The sequence below is a fragment of the Mus caroli genome, chromosome 15, assembly GCF_900094665.2.
Source record: "Mus caroli chromosome 15, CAROLI_EIJ_v1.1, whole genome shotgun sequence".
In the NCBI taxonomy this organism is placed as follows: Eukaryota; Metazoa; Chordata; class Mammalia; order Rodentia; family Muridae; genus Mus; species Mus caroli.
Window position 1 is genome coordinate 74,645,586 of NC_034584.1, and position 15,572 is coordinate 74,661,157.

Here is a 15,572-nt window from a genome sequence, read left to right on the forward strand (position 1 = left end):
TCATTATTATCCTGATACAGGATGCCATGTAGCACAGGCTGGCCTCCAACTCACTGCAGAGCTAAGGATGACCTTGAACTTCTCATCCTCTGGCCTCTCCCTCCTGAGTCTGGGATTGCAGGGATGTGCCGCCATGATGTGCTGCCATGCCGGCTTATGTGGTGCTGGATACTGAATCCCTCATGCATACTAGACAAGCGTTCTATCCACAGAACTACCTCTTCAGCCCATACAGTTATTTTAAAACATAAATACTCTCCAGCTGTATTCTGTGCCGTATTTGCAACTATTATTTAACTCCATTTCACAACTTGATCCACTGAATATTAAGATTCCCATTCTAAAGGTGAGGAAACTGAGATTCTCAAAGATATCTGATATCATACAGCCATTTACATGCTCACAAGCACACATACATATACATGCATACACACATACACACACTCCACTCAGTTCTTTCTGTGGCATTCCCAACAATTCCTTGAATTTGAACCTTGTTCATATTTATTGTAGTATACAGGCAGACACAGTGATCAGTACATGGGAGTTTACTGTGAGACAGGTTAATTCAATTTAGAACTATGGAAATTGAAATTTCTGAGATGTACTTGGGCTACATCATGATGTTACAAGAAGTTGCCGGACCAACTATGTTTCCCAGATCAAAAAAACAAAACGCTTCCTACTGTCAAACTGGGCAGAAGGATGCCGAGTTCCCCATTGGCCAATACTGTCTAATTCTCTTAAATGATTCAGATGTAAAAGGGAAAATGGCATCTGTCTAATTAACACTGCCTGGTTAAATATAGCTGCCGAGGGACAGCCCCAGGACAGTGTTTACAGAGCAGTCTTTTCTAGCCCCCTGGGCCTCAAGTTCCAGTTGATAGCAAGCCTTCTGTCCTTATCAGTGACAAACAGAGATGGCCTCAGAAGCAGGGACAGGCCAGGGGCTGGGGGGAGGCGGTAAGGGAGTTGGGGGGCGAGGGGCTGGGCTGTCACTGGCTGTATTTCCTACTTCTGGTATCTAGAGAATGATTTGGGGAAGCAGATCTGGAAGGCTGCAGCAGCTCTTGTTGCAAACATGAGCTCTGGCCTCGCACAGCCTTCTCCACCGCCTGAGCCTAGCTCTCCAGCCTGCAGACATCCACTGGGCCACCCTCCTGCCCACTGCTGAGCCTGCCAGGCAGTGCCATCTGCTCTGCAGCCCGTCCCTGGTGGAAAGGCAAAATGACCACATTGTTTCTCTTCCAGCTTCTCGTCAAGACATGGAAGCCACTGCCAAGTTTGATTTCATGGCCTCGGGTGAGGATGAACTGAGCTTTCGCACTGGAGACATTCTGAAGGTAGGTAATGTGGGCTCCCAGGGGAGTAGTGAGGGGCTGAGGTTCCCTGGGCCTGGCCACCAAGGCCACCTAACAACCTATGCCTCTGTTGCTAAAAAGAGTGCAGACTTCTTCTTCTTTTTTTTTTTTTTCTTTCAAAACCAGATGTGGGCACATGCTCATAACCCTAGCACTCAGGAGGTAGAGGCAGGAGGATTAAGAGTTCCAATGCCAGCCTTGGCTACATAGTGAGTTTGAGGTCAGTCTGGGTTACATGAGACCCTGTCTCAAAACAAAACAGAGGAGAGAGAGAGAGAGAGAGAGAGAAGTGGGGAGAGGGAGAGAGTGCCAAAGTTTATTTCTAGGGCAATCTACTGACCATCCATGTGTAGAGAACTTCTGTGACTTTTAGCCAATACCAAGCCTTTATCCCATTAGTACTGCCTGGAAGACATGCAGAGGAACAGGCCTTTGCTATAGGGAGGATACAAGTGCTCCATCTCTCATCCCTCATCATAATAGCTCCCTAGTCGGGCAAACAAGAGAGAGAGAGAGTGTGTGTGTGTATATATGCACATGCTCATGTGTATGCAGATGTATATGCACATACATATGTGTACATGTGCACATGTGTATGCATGCCCATGTACGTGTATGCACATAAGGGTAGAGTCCAGAAGTTTATATCAGGCATCTTCTGTTAGCTTACAGGCAATTCCACAAGGCTCCTCTCAGGGACCTAGCAACAGCTTATGTCACCTACTGTCATTACCTGCTGGCTACCACCATGTGTGCCAAGTGTGTGTCAATTATAAAAAGGACTGCCCACCACCCCAGCTCACTTTCTGTTCTTGGTATTGTCTCTCCCCAATTCTCTCCCTTTCTGCCCTCTGCTCCACTCAGCCCCCCACTCCCACCCCCACCCCCCACCTCTCATGGCCTTTCCTGAAGTCCTCACTCCTCTCCCTTCCCCCAGCAAGCCCCCTTTATATCAGATCTGTTGCATGGCATAATTACTCAAGGGTACATCTTGGCATGAGCCCACCATGGCACCACCTCACCACACTATATAACATCCTTCCACCATAATTTTTTGAAGCACTATCTCTCACTGAACCTGGAGCTCACTAATTTGACTTAGGCAGGCTGACCAGTGAGCTCCAGTGACCCGCCTGTCTCTACCTCCCCTGTGCCTAGACTCATGCCTCCATAACCAGAGATCTGAATTCAAGACCTTGTGCTTGCATGGTGGGCTGTTTACTGCCTGAGCCCCCTCCAAGCCCCAGAGAATTCATCCTTAAAGGAGCCTGGCTCTGAGCACAGCCCAGTGCAGTTCCATAAAAAGAGAAGTCCATATCCCTCCAGATTGTTCCTTCTGAGCACCTATGTGCTGGACACCAGGTTGGGCAACAGAAATTCAGAGCTGCCGTAAGTCACCCTCCTTCTCCCACCTGTGGCATGGAGTGCGCACATGGAGTGTGCAGCACACATCTCTGATGGGCTATCGTAGACGCTCTCAGCTCGGTACTCAGGAGCATGCGTGGGGGAACATGGGATCCCACCCCGAAGGGTGGGCCAAGTGCAAGTGTGGCAGTGGGAACATCAGGAAACAGTAAACTCAAAGAAATGCAAGGAAAAGGTGCAGGTGGAGGCAGCCAGGGTGACTCGATGGAGCCCATGCATCCCCAGCCACTAAGGGGCTTCTTAAAATTTGCTTCCGGGCCCCATTTGAGTTGTAGTGGCCATTTGCGGAGCCGAAGTAGCATTGGACTTCTCCCACATCCCAAGTGTCTATAACATACTCCAAAAGCTAGCCCTTATGATTTTCAAAGGAATAGAAAAGCCCGTCCACAGGACATTCGGGAGTATGTGGTGGCAGGGGACCTATGTGACCTCAGGGCACCCTCTAAGAGCATGCCTCAGCTCTTGTCCTCAGTTGTCCAGGTGGTCCTCTCACAGGTCTGAGTCACCAAGGCCACTGTTGTATCTTGCCACAGAGAATTGTGGGCCATACAAAGGCCCTTGTTGGGGTGTCAGAGGGCAACCTGGAAAAGTGCCCACAGAACACATGCATGTAGAACAGAATGGCTTCATTTGTCATCTAACACCCACACACACCCACACCCATACCCCCCCCCCACACACACACAGTGTATAGCTTTCTAACTGGTTTCAGCATGAAAGACCTCATGCTATGGTTGACCCCACAGTGTCCCAAGTTTGAAGTTTTATAAGCTCACATAGGTTAGGCAACCAGTCGAGGAAATGGTGGCCTTCGCATCTTCAGACCCTTACTGAGGTCACAGAGACACTTGTCATGCGATGGTAAGTCTCCCCTCCCTCCTCTGTGGGGCACTGTGACCATTCAGATACCAACACATAGAAGTACCCCCTGCTCAGCCTAACTCCCGCCCCGTGTTCATCACACACAGACCTAATGCCTTGCTTAAGCGCCCCTGTTATCTTCTGTTATCCAGAAGAGCGAAAGGAAAAACAAGCAAATGAGCGTTCCCTCAGCTCTGTTCCCAGGCTGCCTCTTTACTGATTTCCTGTCCCTTTTGCTCAAAAGGGAGCAGTCCTCTTCCCCTCTTGGCTCCATGGCTCTTTGAAGTCTGCCTTTTATTTTGTGTCCTGGTTTGTTTCCTGTTGCTGTGATAGCAACTTGGGGAGGGGAGGGTTTTGTTTGACTTACACTTGCACATCAAAGTCCATCACTGAGGGAAGTCAGGGCAGGAACTCAAGGCAGGAACCTGGAAGCAGGAACTGATTCAGAGACCACAGGAGGAACTGCTCTCGCTGCTTAAGGACTCTTGGCTTACTCTACCTTAGTTATCCAACCCACCTGCCTAGGGATGGTACCACCCACAGTGGGCTGGGCCCTCTCACTCAATCATTAATCAAGAAGATGTCTCACGGTCTTGCCTAGGGGCCAATCTGATTCCAGTTTACATTCCTCTTCCTAGATGACTCTAGCTGGTGTCAAGTTAACAAAAACTACCCAGCATGTGCTGCAACCGCCTTCATGTGAGTTGAATGTTCTATCAAGACACCTATGTACCTTCCCCCTCTCCTAGTCTCTCAGGTGACTGGCTGGCAGCCCCTTGACTGAAGTCATTGCCTCCTGTCTTTTCCTCCTTCAATCATTCCACACACTGGTCCCAGAAGGAGACTTTTCTAGAAGACAAATCAGAGACTCTATTGGCTGCCCCTCACTGGGGCTCTTTCCCTTGCTCGATGGCACCCCTGTCTTGTTCTCTCTCCCCTCAACCTCTCCTCCAGGTCTTGTTTGTGAGTGTTCCTGTCCTCTCTCTAATCTGATATATCCACTCCCCTGAAGCTATGTCCTTGGCCTTCTGATTCTCTTTGCTCTGAATCACCTCACCCTCTTCTCTGACTCTGCGCTCAAGATAGCCCACTCTGTACCTTTCTCCCTCACTAACCCCTGCCTTGGACCCCAGAACCAGTTGTCTGCCGGATATTACCTCCTGCCATCAGGCTCACACATCCCCCTAGACCCACCCAACCCAACTTCCATCCAAGTTATTCTTCTGTCTGTAATAGATGTACCATCAAAGTTCAGTTGCTAGACACCTCTCTTGCCAAATCCTGGTGGTCAGGACTGCCATCAGCTGAGTCTATTTCGAACCAAGACTGGCACAGGGGATACGGGTACTATTGTGGCATCTCAGCAAACCTAGGAGGTTGAGAGCGAAACGGAGGCTGAGGGATTAAACAACCTGTCAAAATCACACAGAGACAGTGACTGGGCCAGGGCCTGCATGGAGCGCTCTCTGTTCCTTATGTACTATCTCTGTTCTAAATATATTTCTTTCCCTAAGTCCCCCAAGGGAAGAAAAAGAAAAACTGTGATGCTAGAACAAAGGAACACAGGCTTTGTCACCCCATGAATATGGATTCAGTTCCCAGCCTGTGAGCTGTGTAGCCTGGGCCTAGGCACCTGCCAGTGTGAGCATCAGTGTGAGCCTCAGTGTGAACCTCAGTGTGAGCATCAGTGTGAGCCTCAGTGTGAGCCTCAGTGTAGGCATCATCAGTGTGAGCCTCAGTCGTGAGCCTCAGTGTGAGCCTCATCAGTCTGAGCCTCATCAGTGTGAGCCTCAGTGTGAGCCTAAGTATGAGCATCAGTGTGAGCCTCAGTGTGAGCATCATCAGTGTGAGCATCAGTGTGAGCATCAGTGTAAGCCTCATCAGTGTGAGCCTCAGTGTGAACCTCACCGTGAGCCTCAGTGTGAGCCTCAGTGTGAGTATCATCAGTGTGAGCCTCAGTGTGAGCCTCAGTGTGAGCCTCAGTGTGAGCATCATCAGTGTGAGCATCAGTGTGAGCCTCATCAGTGTGAGCATCAGTGTGAGCATCAGTGTGAANGTGAGCCTCAGTGTGAGCCTCAGTGTGAGCATCATCAGTGTGAGCATCAGTGTGAGCCTCATCAGTGTGAGCATCAGTGTGAGCATCAGTGTGAACCTCACCGTGAGCCTCAGTGTGAGCCTCAGTGTGAGCATCATCAGTGTGAGCCTCATCAGTGTGAGTATCATCAGTGTGAGCCTCAGTGTGAGCCTCATCAGTGTGAGTATCATCAGTGTGAGCCTCAGTGTGAGCATCATCAGTGTGAGCCTCATCAGTGTGAGCCTCAGTGTGAGCCTCAGTGTGAGCCTCAGTGTGAGCATCATCAGTGTGAGCCTCAGTGTTTGCCTCTGTGAAAGGATGGCCTATCCTGCAGAGTCTAGGAAAGGAGTTAAAGGTCATGGTCCAAAGCAGACACTGAGCAAGCAGTGGCCATATTATCATGACGACACGCCTTCCTGCTCTCTCCACCAACGGTTCTCGGAAGCCGTTGTCTCCTCTCTCTTCCTCCCCAGTCAGGCTACGCACTGGTGCCAGAAGGACTCTTCCCAAAGACAAAGCAGATCAGATCATATCCTTCCTCAAAAGCACTCCCATTACCATTACCAACTCATTGAAATCTAACCCTTATCTAGTCTCATCACCCTCACGGGAGGCCCGTGTGTACACACGTACTCACAGCACACATCTTTGAGGTAACCCCTCTCCATTATCTGTTTCCCAGCATCTCACACACTTACAGTGTTGCCTCAGACAAGCTGTCCTTTCAGGGCCATCTCTCACCACCACAGTTCCTTACCACATGTGATTTTTTTTTAAGGTTTTATTTATTTTATGTATGTGGATACATCATCACTATCCTCAGACACACCAGAAGAGGGCGCCAGATCCCATTGCTGTGGTTGTGAGCCACCATGTGGTTGCTGGGAATTGAACTCAGGACCTCTGAAAGAGCAGTCAGTGCTTAACCGCTGAGACATCTCTCTAGCCCCACCACATGTGATCTTAATTGCCCATTTCCTTGTTGGCTACCTCACTGGCCAAAGTTTTGTAGGGATGAGGGTTACACATACTTCAGCATCTCTAGAAGCAGAATGATGCTTATTATTAAGTGAGATGAGTGAATGAATGAATGAATGAATGAATAGTGGGTTCTTCCATTGAGAAACTCCATGAGAGCAGAGAGACTCCAGTTCAACACTGTGCCTTCCCAGCATCTTTCACAAGCCACATCCCCGAGCATATGTCTTGACCTGGGGAATGTCATCTATGTGGCCACTTAGAGTCCCATCAGCAAGTCAAGTCTGCCCACCTTTCCCAGGTTTGCACGTTGCAGCCAGGGCTGCAAAAGTAAACCACAGAGAGCCCGCGCCAGAGCTCTTGTGTCTGAATGGTGGCCATTAATGATCATGTCAGTCATCGCAAGCCTGCGAAAACATGCCCAGGGACCTCTGCAGACCATTTCAAGGACAGCTCTTAAGTGCCCTAGAAAGTCACTTGGAGGTGCTCGGGTTGATTGGCCTTCAGCTCGAACGATTAGACAGACTTTTTCATTAGAGAAGTACAAAGATGCGTTTGGCTAGCTTTCCAGCGATCCTCTCCCACTCCTTCTCTGCCTTCCCAGCTAAAACAGCAGGTGGGACGGCAGACAAGATGGTGGACAAGGAGCCTCTACCAAAGGGGCTTGCTCCTTGTCCTCCAGGGAAATAAACAGTTGGAAAGGAATTGGGGGATCACACTTTTCGTGTTCATACCTGTGGCTATACAGGGTACCGATCTACACTGGGATCCGCCTGCAGCTTTGGAAAATGGCTTTTGACCCAGTTTGTTCCTCCCTGTTTCTATAATGTGTCCAAGTCGACCCCATTTCTCCCTACTAAGAGAGGCCTAAAAGCACCGACTTAATCCCACACAATTAACTTCTGCGATGCCCTGGCTTTCCACTGTGCCTCTAAGAGCTGTACTTCCATCCAATTTTACATTTCTTCCCAGCTGTACTTCCGGCCTTTCTTCCCACATCTAGCTTATTCTCAGGCCATGTAACCCAGAAAATTATTCTCTTGGGGAATATTTGAAGAAAGACGGCACAGCAGTTTAAGTGTAGAACTTCGTGTGTCTGGGCCGTACTCTTTGCCCGGGCTTACGTGAGGGGTACAAAGAGATAGGAGAACTGAATCGATGGAGAGATGAGAACAGGAAGCTCTGGGACTCAGGGCCCACACCAGCAGGAGGAAGCCATCACCCCTCAAAAGAAAAAAACAAAACACTTTTCTCTGCAGAAAATGAGAGATTAAAAAAAAAAAAAAAAACCCAACCTTCTATCTACTATAAAATGCCTGTAAATTCACCTCTCTGGAAACATAATCTCAGGCAGATCAAGCCCCAGGTGGTAGAGACAATAGCTGGCAGTCCCGGACAATCTTTGGTTTCTGGAGGAAGTAGATGACTGCTGGCCATGATTACTTGAATTGCGCTGGTTTCTGGTCAGAAGGCAAGCTATGTAGGGTGATTCGTACTGTGATAAGCCAATTTCCAAATGGCATCTCTCTCCCTCACCTCTGCCCCATTAGGATTTGACGTTGGTTACCCTGGCCAACCCCCACCTCCCCCAGGGTCGACTGTGACAGGAGAAACTAATTCCAAAGCTGTCAATTCCGGAGCAGCGCATGGTGCACCGAGGGGAACGAACGTTCTCGTGCTTTTTAAGTGGATACACGATGCCGCAGCTGAGTTTCCTCGCCTTCCCTTGACCTAGTTTGTGCCTCCCCGCCCCCTCAGTCCCCCCAGCACACACAGACCCACACCCATCCTCAGCAAAGCTGAGAGACACATTTGATGTTAGAAAGTTTCTGTTCTCAGCATTTCTCGAGCTCAAATATGGGACATGCTTTTACTGCTTCAGAGACAAATGATCACAGCCCGAACATTCATGAACAGTGCTTGCAAGAATTACAAGCCCTTCCATGTCCAATAGAACTTGAGTCCTCCCTAATAAAGAAACAGTATTAAACGTGTGTGTGTGTGTGTGTGTGTGTGTGTGTGTGTGTGTGTATGAATGTTTGCCAGCTTGGTGACCCAGGTATTTGATCCCAGCAATTGGGAGGCAGACACAGGCAGATCTGAGTTCGAAGCCAGCCTGGTCTATGGAGCAAGTTCCAGGACAGCCAGGGCTACCTAGAGGAGCCCAGTCTGGAAGGGGAAAAAAAAATACCCATACATATTCCTGTGCCAGAGGTCTGTCTGTCCTCACCTAAGCTCTGTAAGGCTCCAGTGAGCTGCTACATTTCAGATGGCTAATTGATTTGTCCTGTGTCACACAGCTAATGACAGAGCTCAAGCTAGAAACCACATTTTCCTGTTCCAAACCTGATGGCACTTTTCTTCCATCTCAGCAGTGATATCAGAGGCAATGCGGGGCATAATGGTGCCACTTTTTGTTGTTGTTGTTGTTTTTCGAGATAGGGTTTCTCTGTGTAGCCCTGGCTGTCCTGGAACTCACTCTGTAGACCAGGTTGGCCTCGAACTTAGAAATCCTCCTGCCTCTGCCTCCCAAGTGCTGGGATTAAAGGCGTGCACCACCGCTGCCCAGCCAACGGTACCACATTTTTAATCCCAACACTGGAGAGGCAAAGGCAAGCTGGTCTCTGTGAGTTTGAGGCCAGCCTAGTCTACATAGTGAGTTCCAGGGCAGCCAGGGCTACATAGTGAGACCCTGTCTCATGAGACAAATTCAACAGTGGAGCCTAGGCCTGGGGGTGAAGCTCAGCTGCAGAGAGCTCACCCGGTATTCAGGGAGCCCTGGAGACTTTTCCCAACACAGCATAAAATAGATGGGGTGGTGTCTGCCTGTAATCTCAGCACTCAGAAGATGGAGGCAGGAGGATCAGAAATTCAAGACCACTCTCAGCTGCTTAGGGATTCGGTGGCTATATGAAACCCTGTGGCAGGAAGGAGAGGAAGGAGAGAGGGAGGGAGGCATTAGCTTTTGATGTGGAAGACAGAAATCCAAGGGTTCCAGGGCTTCCACTGGATGAGTCTTGGAAACCCCAAGTTACCAGCCCCCAGCTCTCTCCTACGTCCAACACTCACATCCACAGCACACTGAGGGTTTCTCCGCGGTTGAAGGAGTGCAGCCGGAACTCACCCTCTACAAGCTGAAGCCCACGGGTCCCTCCTGCTCCTGCTCCTCTCTATTTCAGTGAGACATCACCACCCACTCAGTCTCCCAAGCTAGAAACCCAAAGTTTTCCCAGAATCCCCTTCTCCCTCAGCAACCCTAAACGGTTACAAAACCCTGCTCCTCTTTTCCTTCCTCGAATCCTCTGAAATAGGTCTTCACCTCTCCTTAGCTCAGACCCCATGGTCCCTTACCCGGTGGGCTACGCCCATCGCCCTCTGTCCTTCCTCTGGTTTTACCCCACCCCCAGCTCCTCCTCAAGGCTCCTCCTCAACTCTCATTCTTACTGTCATTTCCTGGCTTAAAAATCTTTTTATCAATCTGAAGATAAAAATCCAGAATTTTCAACCATAGGCTGCAAGGCCCCTTGCTTCTAACCTCCCCCAGCTAGAGCGAAGACGCCAAACTCCAAGAATGTACCTCAGACCCTGTTCTTGGGTCATCACAATTGGCCCAATTAGCCATTCGTTGCCTAGGGAAGTCTCCAGGCTATCTTTCCCATCTGCCCTCTGCTCTTCCTTTCTGCCCTAGCATCTCCACCCATGAAAACATTTTCAGCTACCAGAAAGAGAAGCAAAGAGTTAATATTTCCTCCAAGCCCAGAAACCAGAGGGGGAGAGGAACCGAAAAGTGGGGGTGGGAGGGAAGGGAAGGGGAGGAGAGGGGGAAGGGGCTGTTGGAAAGTGACACCAGAGGTTTGGTGGTACCATCAAAGGTTTCCCAGTCTCTAATGCTGCCACCCTTGGGTAGAGTCACTGTTCTAGTCTAAGCCCACATACTTTAGAAGCTTTCTAAGTGGAGATGGCAAGTATTTTCAAGGGTGTCTTGTTTTGTTTTGTTTTGTTTTTTTCTGAAATCAATGAAGATACATCCAGCCATGTCTCCTGAGTAAGTGAGTGGCCAAGGCAGGCAACCACATGTGGGTATCTGTCAAGGAGGGCCCTATAGTAAGGAGACAGAAGAATTCTTCGTTTTGTCTATGATCTGGTGCTAAGTTTATAAAGGGCCTGGCAAGTGTCTCTGTAGAGAGCCCTCCTCCCTCTCAAGTTCTCACTCTATTGCCCTGGAGCTCACTGCTATGTAGCTCAGGCTTGCCTCCAACTGACAGAAATCCTCCTGCCTCACCTTCCTGAGTGTTGAGATGACAGCCATGAGACACCATACCCGAACTGTCATCCCAAATATCCGGAATCCCATTCCCACCATTTTCAAAATTCAAAATGAGAATATGAAAATATGAAGCGTTAACAGTTTAGAAAGCTGGTCTCCCTTAGACATTTAAGTTTTAATCTTCTTGTTTAAAAAATAAATTTTTTGGTCAGACATGGTTTTTATACTTCTATAACCCTAGTACTTGGAAGGTAGAAGCAGGAAGATCAAGAGTTCAAAGCCAGCCTTCGTATCGTAGCGAGTTCCAGGCCAGCTTGGGCTACACATGGACTTCTCTCAAAAAAAAAAAAAAAAAATTAACAAATGAATTAATGCATTGGTGGCTGATAAGACAGCTCAGTGGGTAACTTTGATCCCTGGGAGCCACAAAGCAGAAGGAGAGGACTACCAGAAGTTGCCCTCCGGCCTCCTTAGATGTTCTCTGGCGCACTTGTGCACACACACAGTGGCAAGCACACACACACACACATACAGACATGTGAAGAACTAAAATTGTAAGAAGAGATGCAGGGCAGTCTCTGAGCGCCAGGTCTGAGCTCTGGTGGGTGACATGAGTGGCAGCATAAGTGGAGAGAAATGATGGTGGAAAGAGAAGCCAGATTCTAGAGAAGTAAGTGGTGGTGTTCCCTTCTTCCCCACTAAGCCCTGGGGCTGATGTTCCATCCAATCCCTTAGACTCTGCAGCCCCTTCCTGCTGCTTGGGGTCCTCTCATCAAAATCCTTTGTTCTTTTCCATCTAGATACTAAGCAACCAGGAGGAGTGGCTCAAGGCGGAGCTCGGAAGCCAAGAAGGATATGTGCCTAAGAATTTTATAGATATCGAGTTTCCTGAGTAAGTATTCCCAGCCTGCCAAGATGGCTCTACCCACACACGCTCCCCTTACTTTTTTCAGTTGTCACTAAAATTATCTATGCATACCCAAGGAACTGTCAGAAATGGCTGCCTTTGGAGATCTCCCTCCCCAGCCTCCAGAACCCCGCAGCGGAAGGCCATGGTGGGAGGAAGGTTTATTTGCATGGCATCACATTCCCTTTTGAAGTTTACACCATGTGCATGAATCGCCTATTTAATTATATATATGTATATATGTACACATAGAGAGAGGGGCAGGGAGGGGGAAGTTCGTTAAAGTTAAAATCACCTATAACGATTGCAGTTGCAGGTTCTCTAAGAATCCCAAAGGGGGCGCTGTTGGACATCACTTGTCAAAAGCCAGTCCTGCAAAGTTCTTGACTGCCTAATATGGCTTTCCACCCTAAGCAGGAATCCCAAACTCTATCCTCTTGCTCACCCCAGTCTGGGGTGGGGGTGGGGGAGATGGGCAGGGGAGATTCCCTCCAGAAAGAGGAAGTGAAACACAGATTGGGCTGTGTTTGTCTCAAGAATTGACCACAAGGGTTAGATAGAAATCTAATCTTGTCTCAGAGCCAGGGTCGAGCCCAAAGAGCATAGGCTTTGTAAGAAAATCATAGTAGTATTGGTGACTCAGGCAGTCACCTTCTGTGACCCAGGAGAGACCACTGAGCCAACAAGTTAACCACTGACTGCCCCCCACCACCACCATGGGTCCTTAGCGCTGCTGTCATCTGCTAGGGGGCCACTTGAGCCCAGTCAGTCTCCCACCTACCTCTCAGCTCTGTCGACTTCCTCCCAGGGAACCCACGAGAAGAGAAGCACCTTGGTCCCCTCCCCAACCCTCATGCCCACTCCCACTGGCCCAGCACCTCCAGCAGACAGGCAGACAACATTCAGATGCAGCTGCGGGTGCCTCCAGCAGTCGACGCCCCCCCCCCGTCCCGCCCCACTGCTCCCCATCTATTCTCTGTACTCAGCTGACAGGCTCGCTGTAGTCACCACCTCCCCAGCCAAAGACACAAATGAAAAACAAAACCACTGTTGCTCCCAACTCCTCCCAGTTTTCTTTTCATTCCCTCAAAAGTGTTGGCTTTCCCTATTACGCTATTTTCAACTCTGCGCAAGAGCCTATCCTCCGAAGAACCCCCAGACTCCCACCAACGAGCCAGCTACAAACTGCATCCTTACTATCTCAGGATAGAACAAACTCTGCGACCTCCACAATGCCTCTTCTTCCGGCCTCCTCCCCTTGGGGCCTCCAGTGCCCTGGCTTCTCCTCAGGCTCTTTTGCTAGGTCCTCCTCACCCTGCCATCCCCCACACTCTTCTCCAGTAAACCTTTCTTATTACCATTTTATTTTCCCCAGTCGTTGGTGTTACATGAGTATAGAAAATGTAGAGGCCAGAGAACACCTTCATGTGTCACCTGTAGGCTATCATTCACCTCTCGTGATAGGGTCTCTGCCTGGTCTATTACTTGCCAGCTAGTGAGCCTTGGAGCTCTGCCTGTGTTGGTCTCCCCAGTCCTGGTTACAGGCACCTGTCCCTATGGCAGGCTTTTGTGTGGGTGCTGGGGATTGTGACAGTTCAGGTTGTCATGCTTTCAAAGCCATCTCCTGTGACCATTTTAAATGACTTTCCATCCCCAGCATCCTGTCCACTCTGTTTCCATTTTCTCCCCCGGCTCATAATCCCCTGGCACGCCATTTTTTATTATTCTGTTGTTATTGTGTGGCTCCTGGGCCACCTAGAATGTCAGTTTGCTGAGAGTGAAGTCACTTGTCCGCTCTGTTCACCACTATTTTCCTAGCACCAAGAGAATGGTCCCAGGTGTTCAAAGATGATCAATAAAAGCCATCAGACCCGGCCAAGGTTGGGGGAAAAGGTTATCCCAGCACATACAGTTATAGGAAGTGGAATCAGAAGTTCAAAGCCAGCCTCTAACATATAACAAGCTTAAAGTCAGTCAGGGCTACATGAGACCCTGTCCCCCCAAAACAAAAGTAATAGGTTGGATGTGGTGGTGCACACCATTGATTCCAGGTGCTCGGAAAGCAGAGGCAGCCAGATCTCTGTGAGTTCGAAGCCAGCCTGGTCTACACAGGGAGGGAGTTCCAGGATATCCAGGGTTGTATAGATATATCCTATTTCAAAGTAATTAATTAACTAATACAAACAAAAGTATGAATAAATCATGTCAAATAAAGTGAAAAAATAAGCTTTCAAATAATAAGGAAGATTGAAACCCTGTCTGACACAAAATGTACGGAAAATTTTGGAAGTCTTAAAAAAAACAAAGATTCCATACTCTAATCTAGTTAGAGAATGTAGCTTTTCTAGATGCCTCTGCCTTTCTAAAGGTCTCTGCCTGTTGCCTCTGCTGCAAACTTCCCTTTGAGCTATGGCTGCGGTGGCACACGCCACCTGCCTACTCCTGTCACTACTGTGCCTTCTCCGTGTGGCAATCAGATGCTCAGCCCTGCAGAGGTGTGGGACACCAGAAACCCCAGGCTCCAGCCTACTGCTGTGGCCCAGGGCTGGAGGAAGTGTCCCTCCTGTTATCTGAGTCTGGAGTCAAGGGTCTCAGATCCTGTGAAGCACAGAGGCCTGCCGTGCATTTGTCCTAAAGGGACTCGAGCGTTAATTAGCCTTCTGACAGCAGCAATTAGAGCAGCCATCTAGAAGCGATGTGACAGGGTCCAACCTCTACTGGCTGTGATGGAAACTCTCATTCTAGAGCAGAGAGGAGTTTGTGCTCTCCTGGCAGAAGCTGCAGCCACTGATCACCCAACCTAGTGTGCTTGACTTTTTTGGAACATTCCAGCCACTGCCGCCCTGACCGGATGTGCTCTGGGAAATTTGGTTTCTCTTCTACATCTCTGTTCCCTCTGTAAAGGTTCATCAAACCTAGATTCACTTTTTTTTTTTTTTTTTAGGTAAATGACCTCGAAGTGCAGGGAATAGCTCACAAAAGAGTTAAGGAAGTTGGCTGCAGATGTTGCTGTTAGAGCTGCTGAGCTCCAAGTGTTTGTAACATTTCCTGGGCTCTTGGCAGTCTCTGCTGGACACAACTGTCAAGCCCCTGAGGCTTCTGTGTTAGCCCAAAGAGCCTGAGCCCCTGGATGCTCCTGGGGAAAAGTGCCCAGCCACTGGCATCTCAGGAAGGGAATGGGTGCCCAGGCCTTGTCTTCCAGCCTGGCCTGACGCCCTGCCTCCATGCCTACAGTAGCTCTTCTTACCCCATGCATTCTCTTCTCCTGGTGGCAGGCGACTTCATCCCACCGGGAGCCAATCCCACATGGCCCCACATGGTACAGCAGCAAACTTCCATGATTCAAGTTTCCCAAGCTAGAGAGAAACTTCTGGAGGGAGAAGAACAAAGAGAGCAAGTACAGAGCAGTGGGCATTGCTTCCCTGGAAGCAGTTAGCTGCCATTGCTAGGTTTTAGAATGCATGCCAGGGCTGGTAGGATGGTTCAGCGGGTAAGAGCACTGATTGCTCTTCCAAAGGTCCTGAGTTCAAATCCCAGCAACCACATGGTGGCTCACAACCATCTGTAATGAGATCTGACACCCTCTTCTGGTGCATCTGAAGACAGCTACTGTGTACTTATTTATTATAATAAATAAACCTTTGGGCTGGAGCAAGAAGGGACTGAGTAAACGGGGCCGAGACTGGAGTGAGCGGGGTT

General features: G+C 49.2%; 1 protein-coding gene across 2 annotated transcripts in view; it reads left to right on the forward strand.

The window, feature by feature from the left end:
• Grap2 (GRB2 related adaptor protein 2) overlaps positions 1-15,572 on the forward strand; it is a 76,802-nt gene that overhangs the window by 50,709 nt on the left and 10,521 nt on the right. Inside the window, exons 1-3 of one of the 2 annotated variants that reach the window (XM_029469395.1) lie at positions 1,298-1,343; positions 4,286-4,346; positions 11,767-11,858. In XM_029469395.1, coding sequence (XP_029325255.1) covers positions 4,326-4,346; positions 11,767-11,858 — 113 coding nt within the window. In that variant the 5' untranslated portion in view covers positions 1,298-1,343; positions 4,286-4,325. Of the gene's footprint in view, positions 1-1,251; positions 1,344-4,285; positions 4,347-11,766; positions 11,859-15,572 lie in introns of those variants that run through there. The other variant, XM_021184080.2, reaches the window with a different exon arrangement.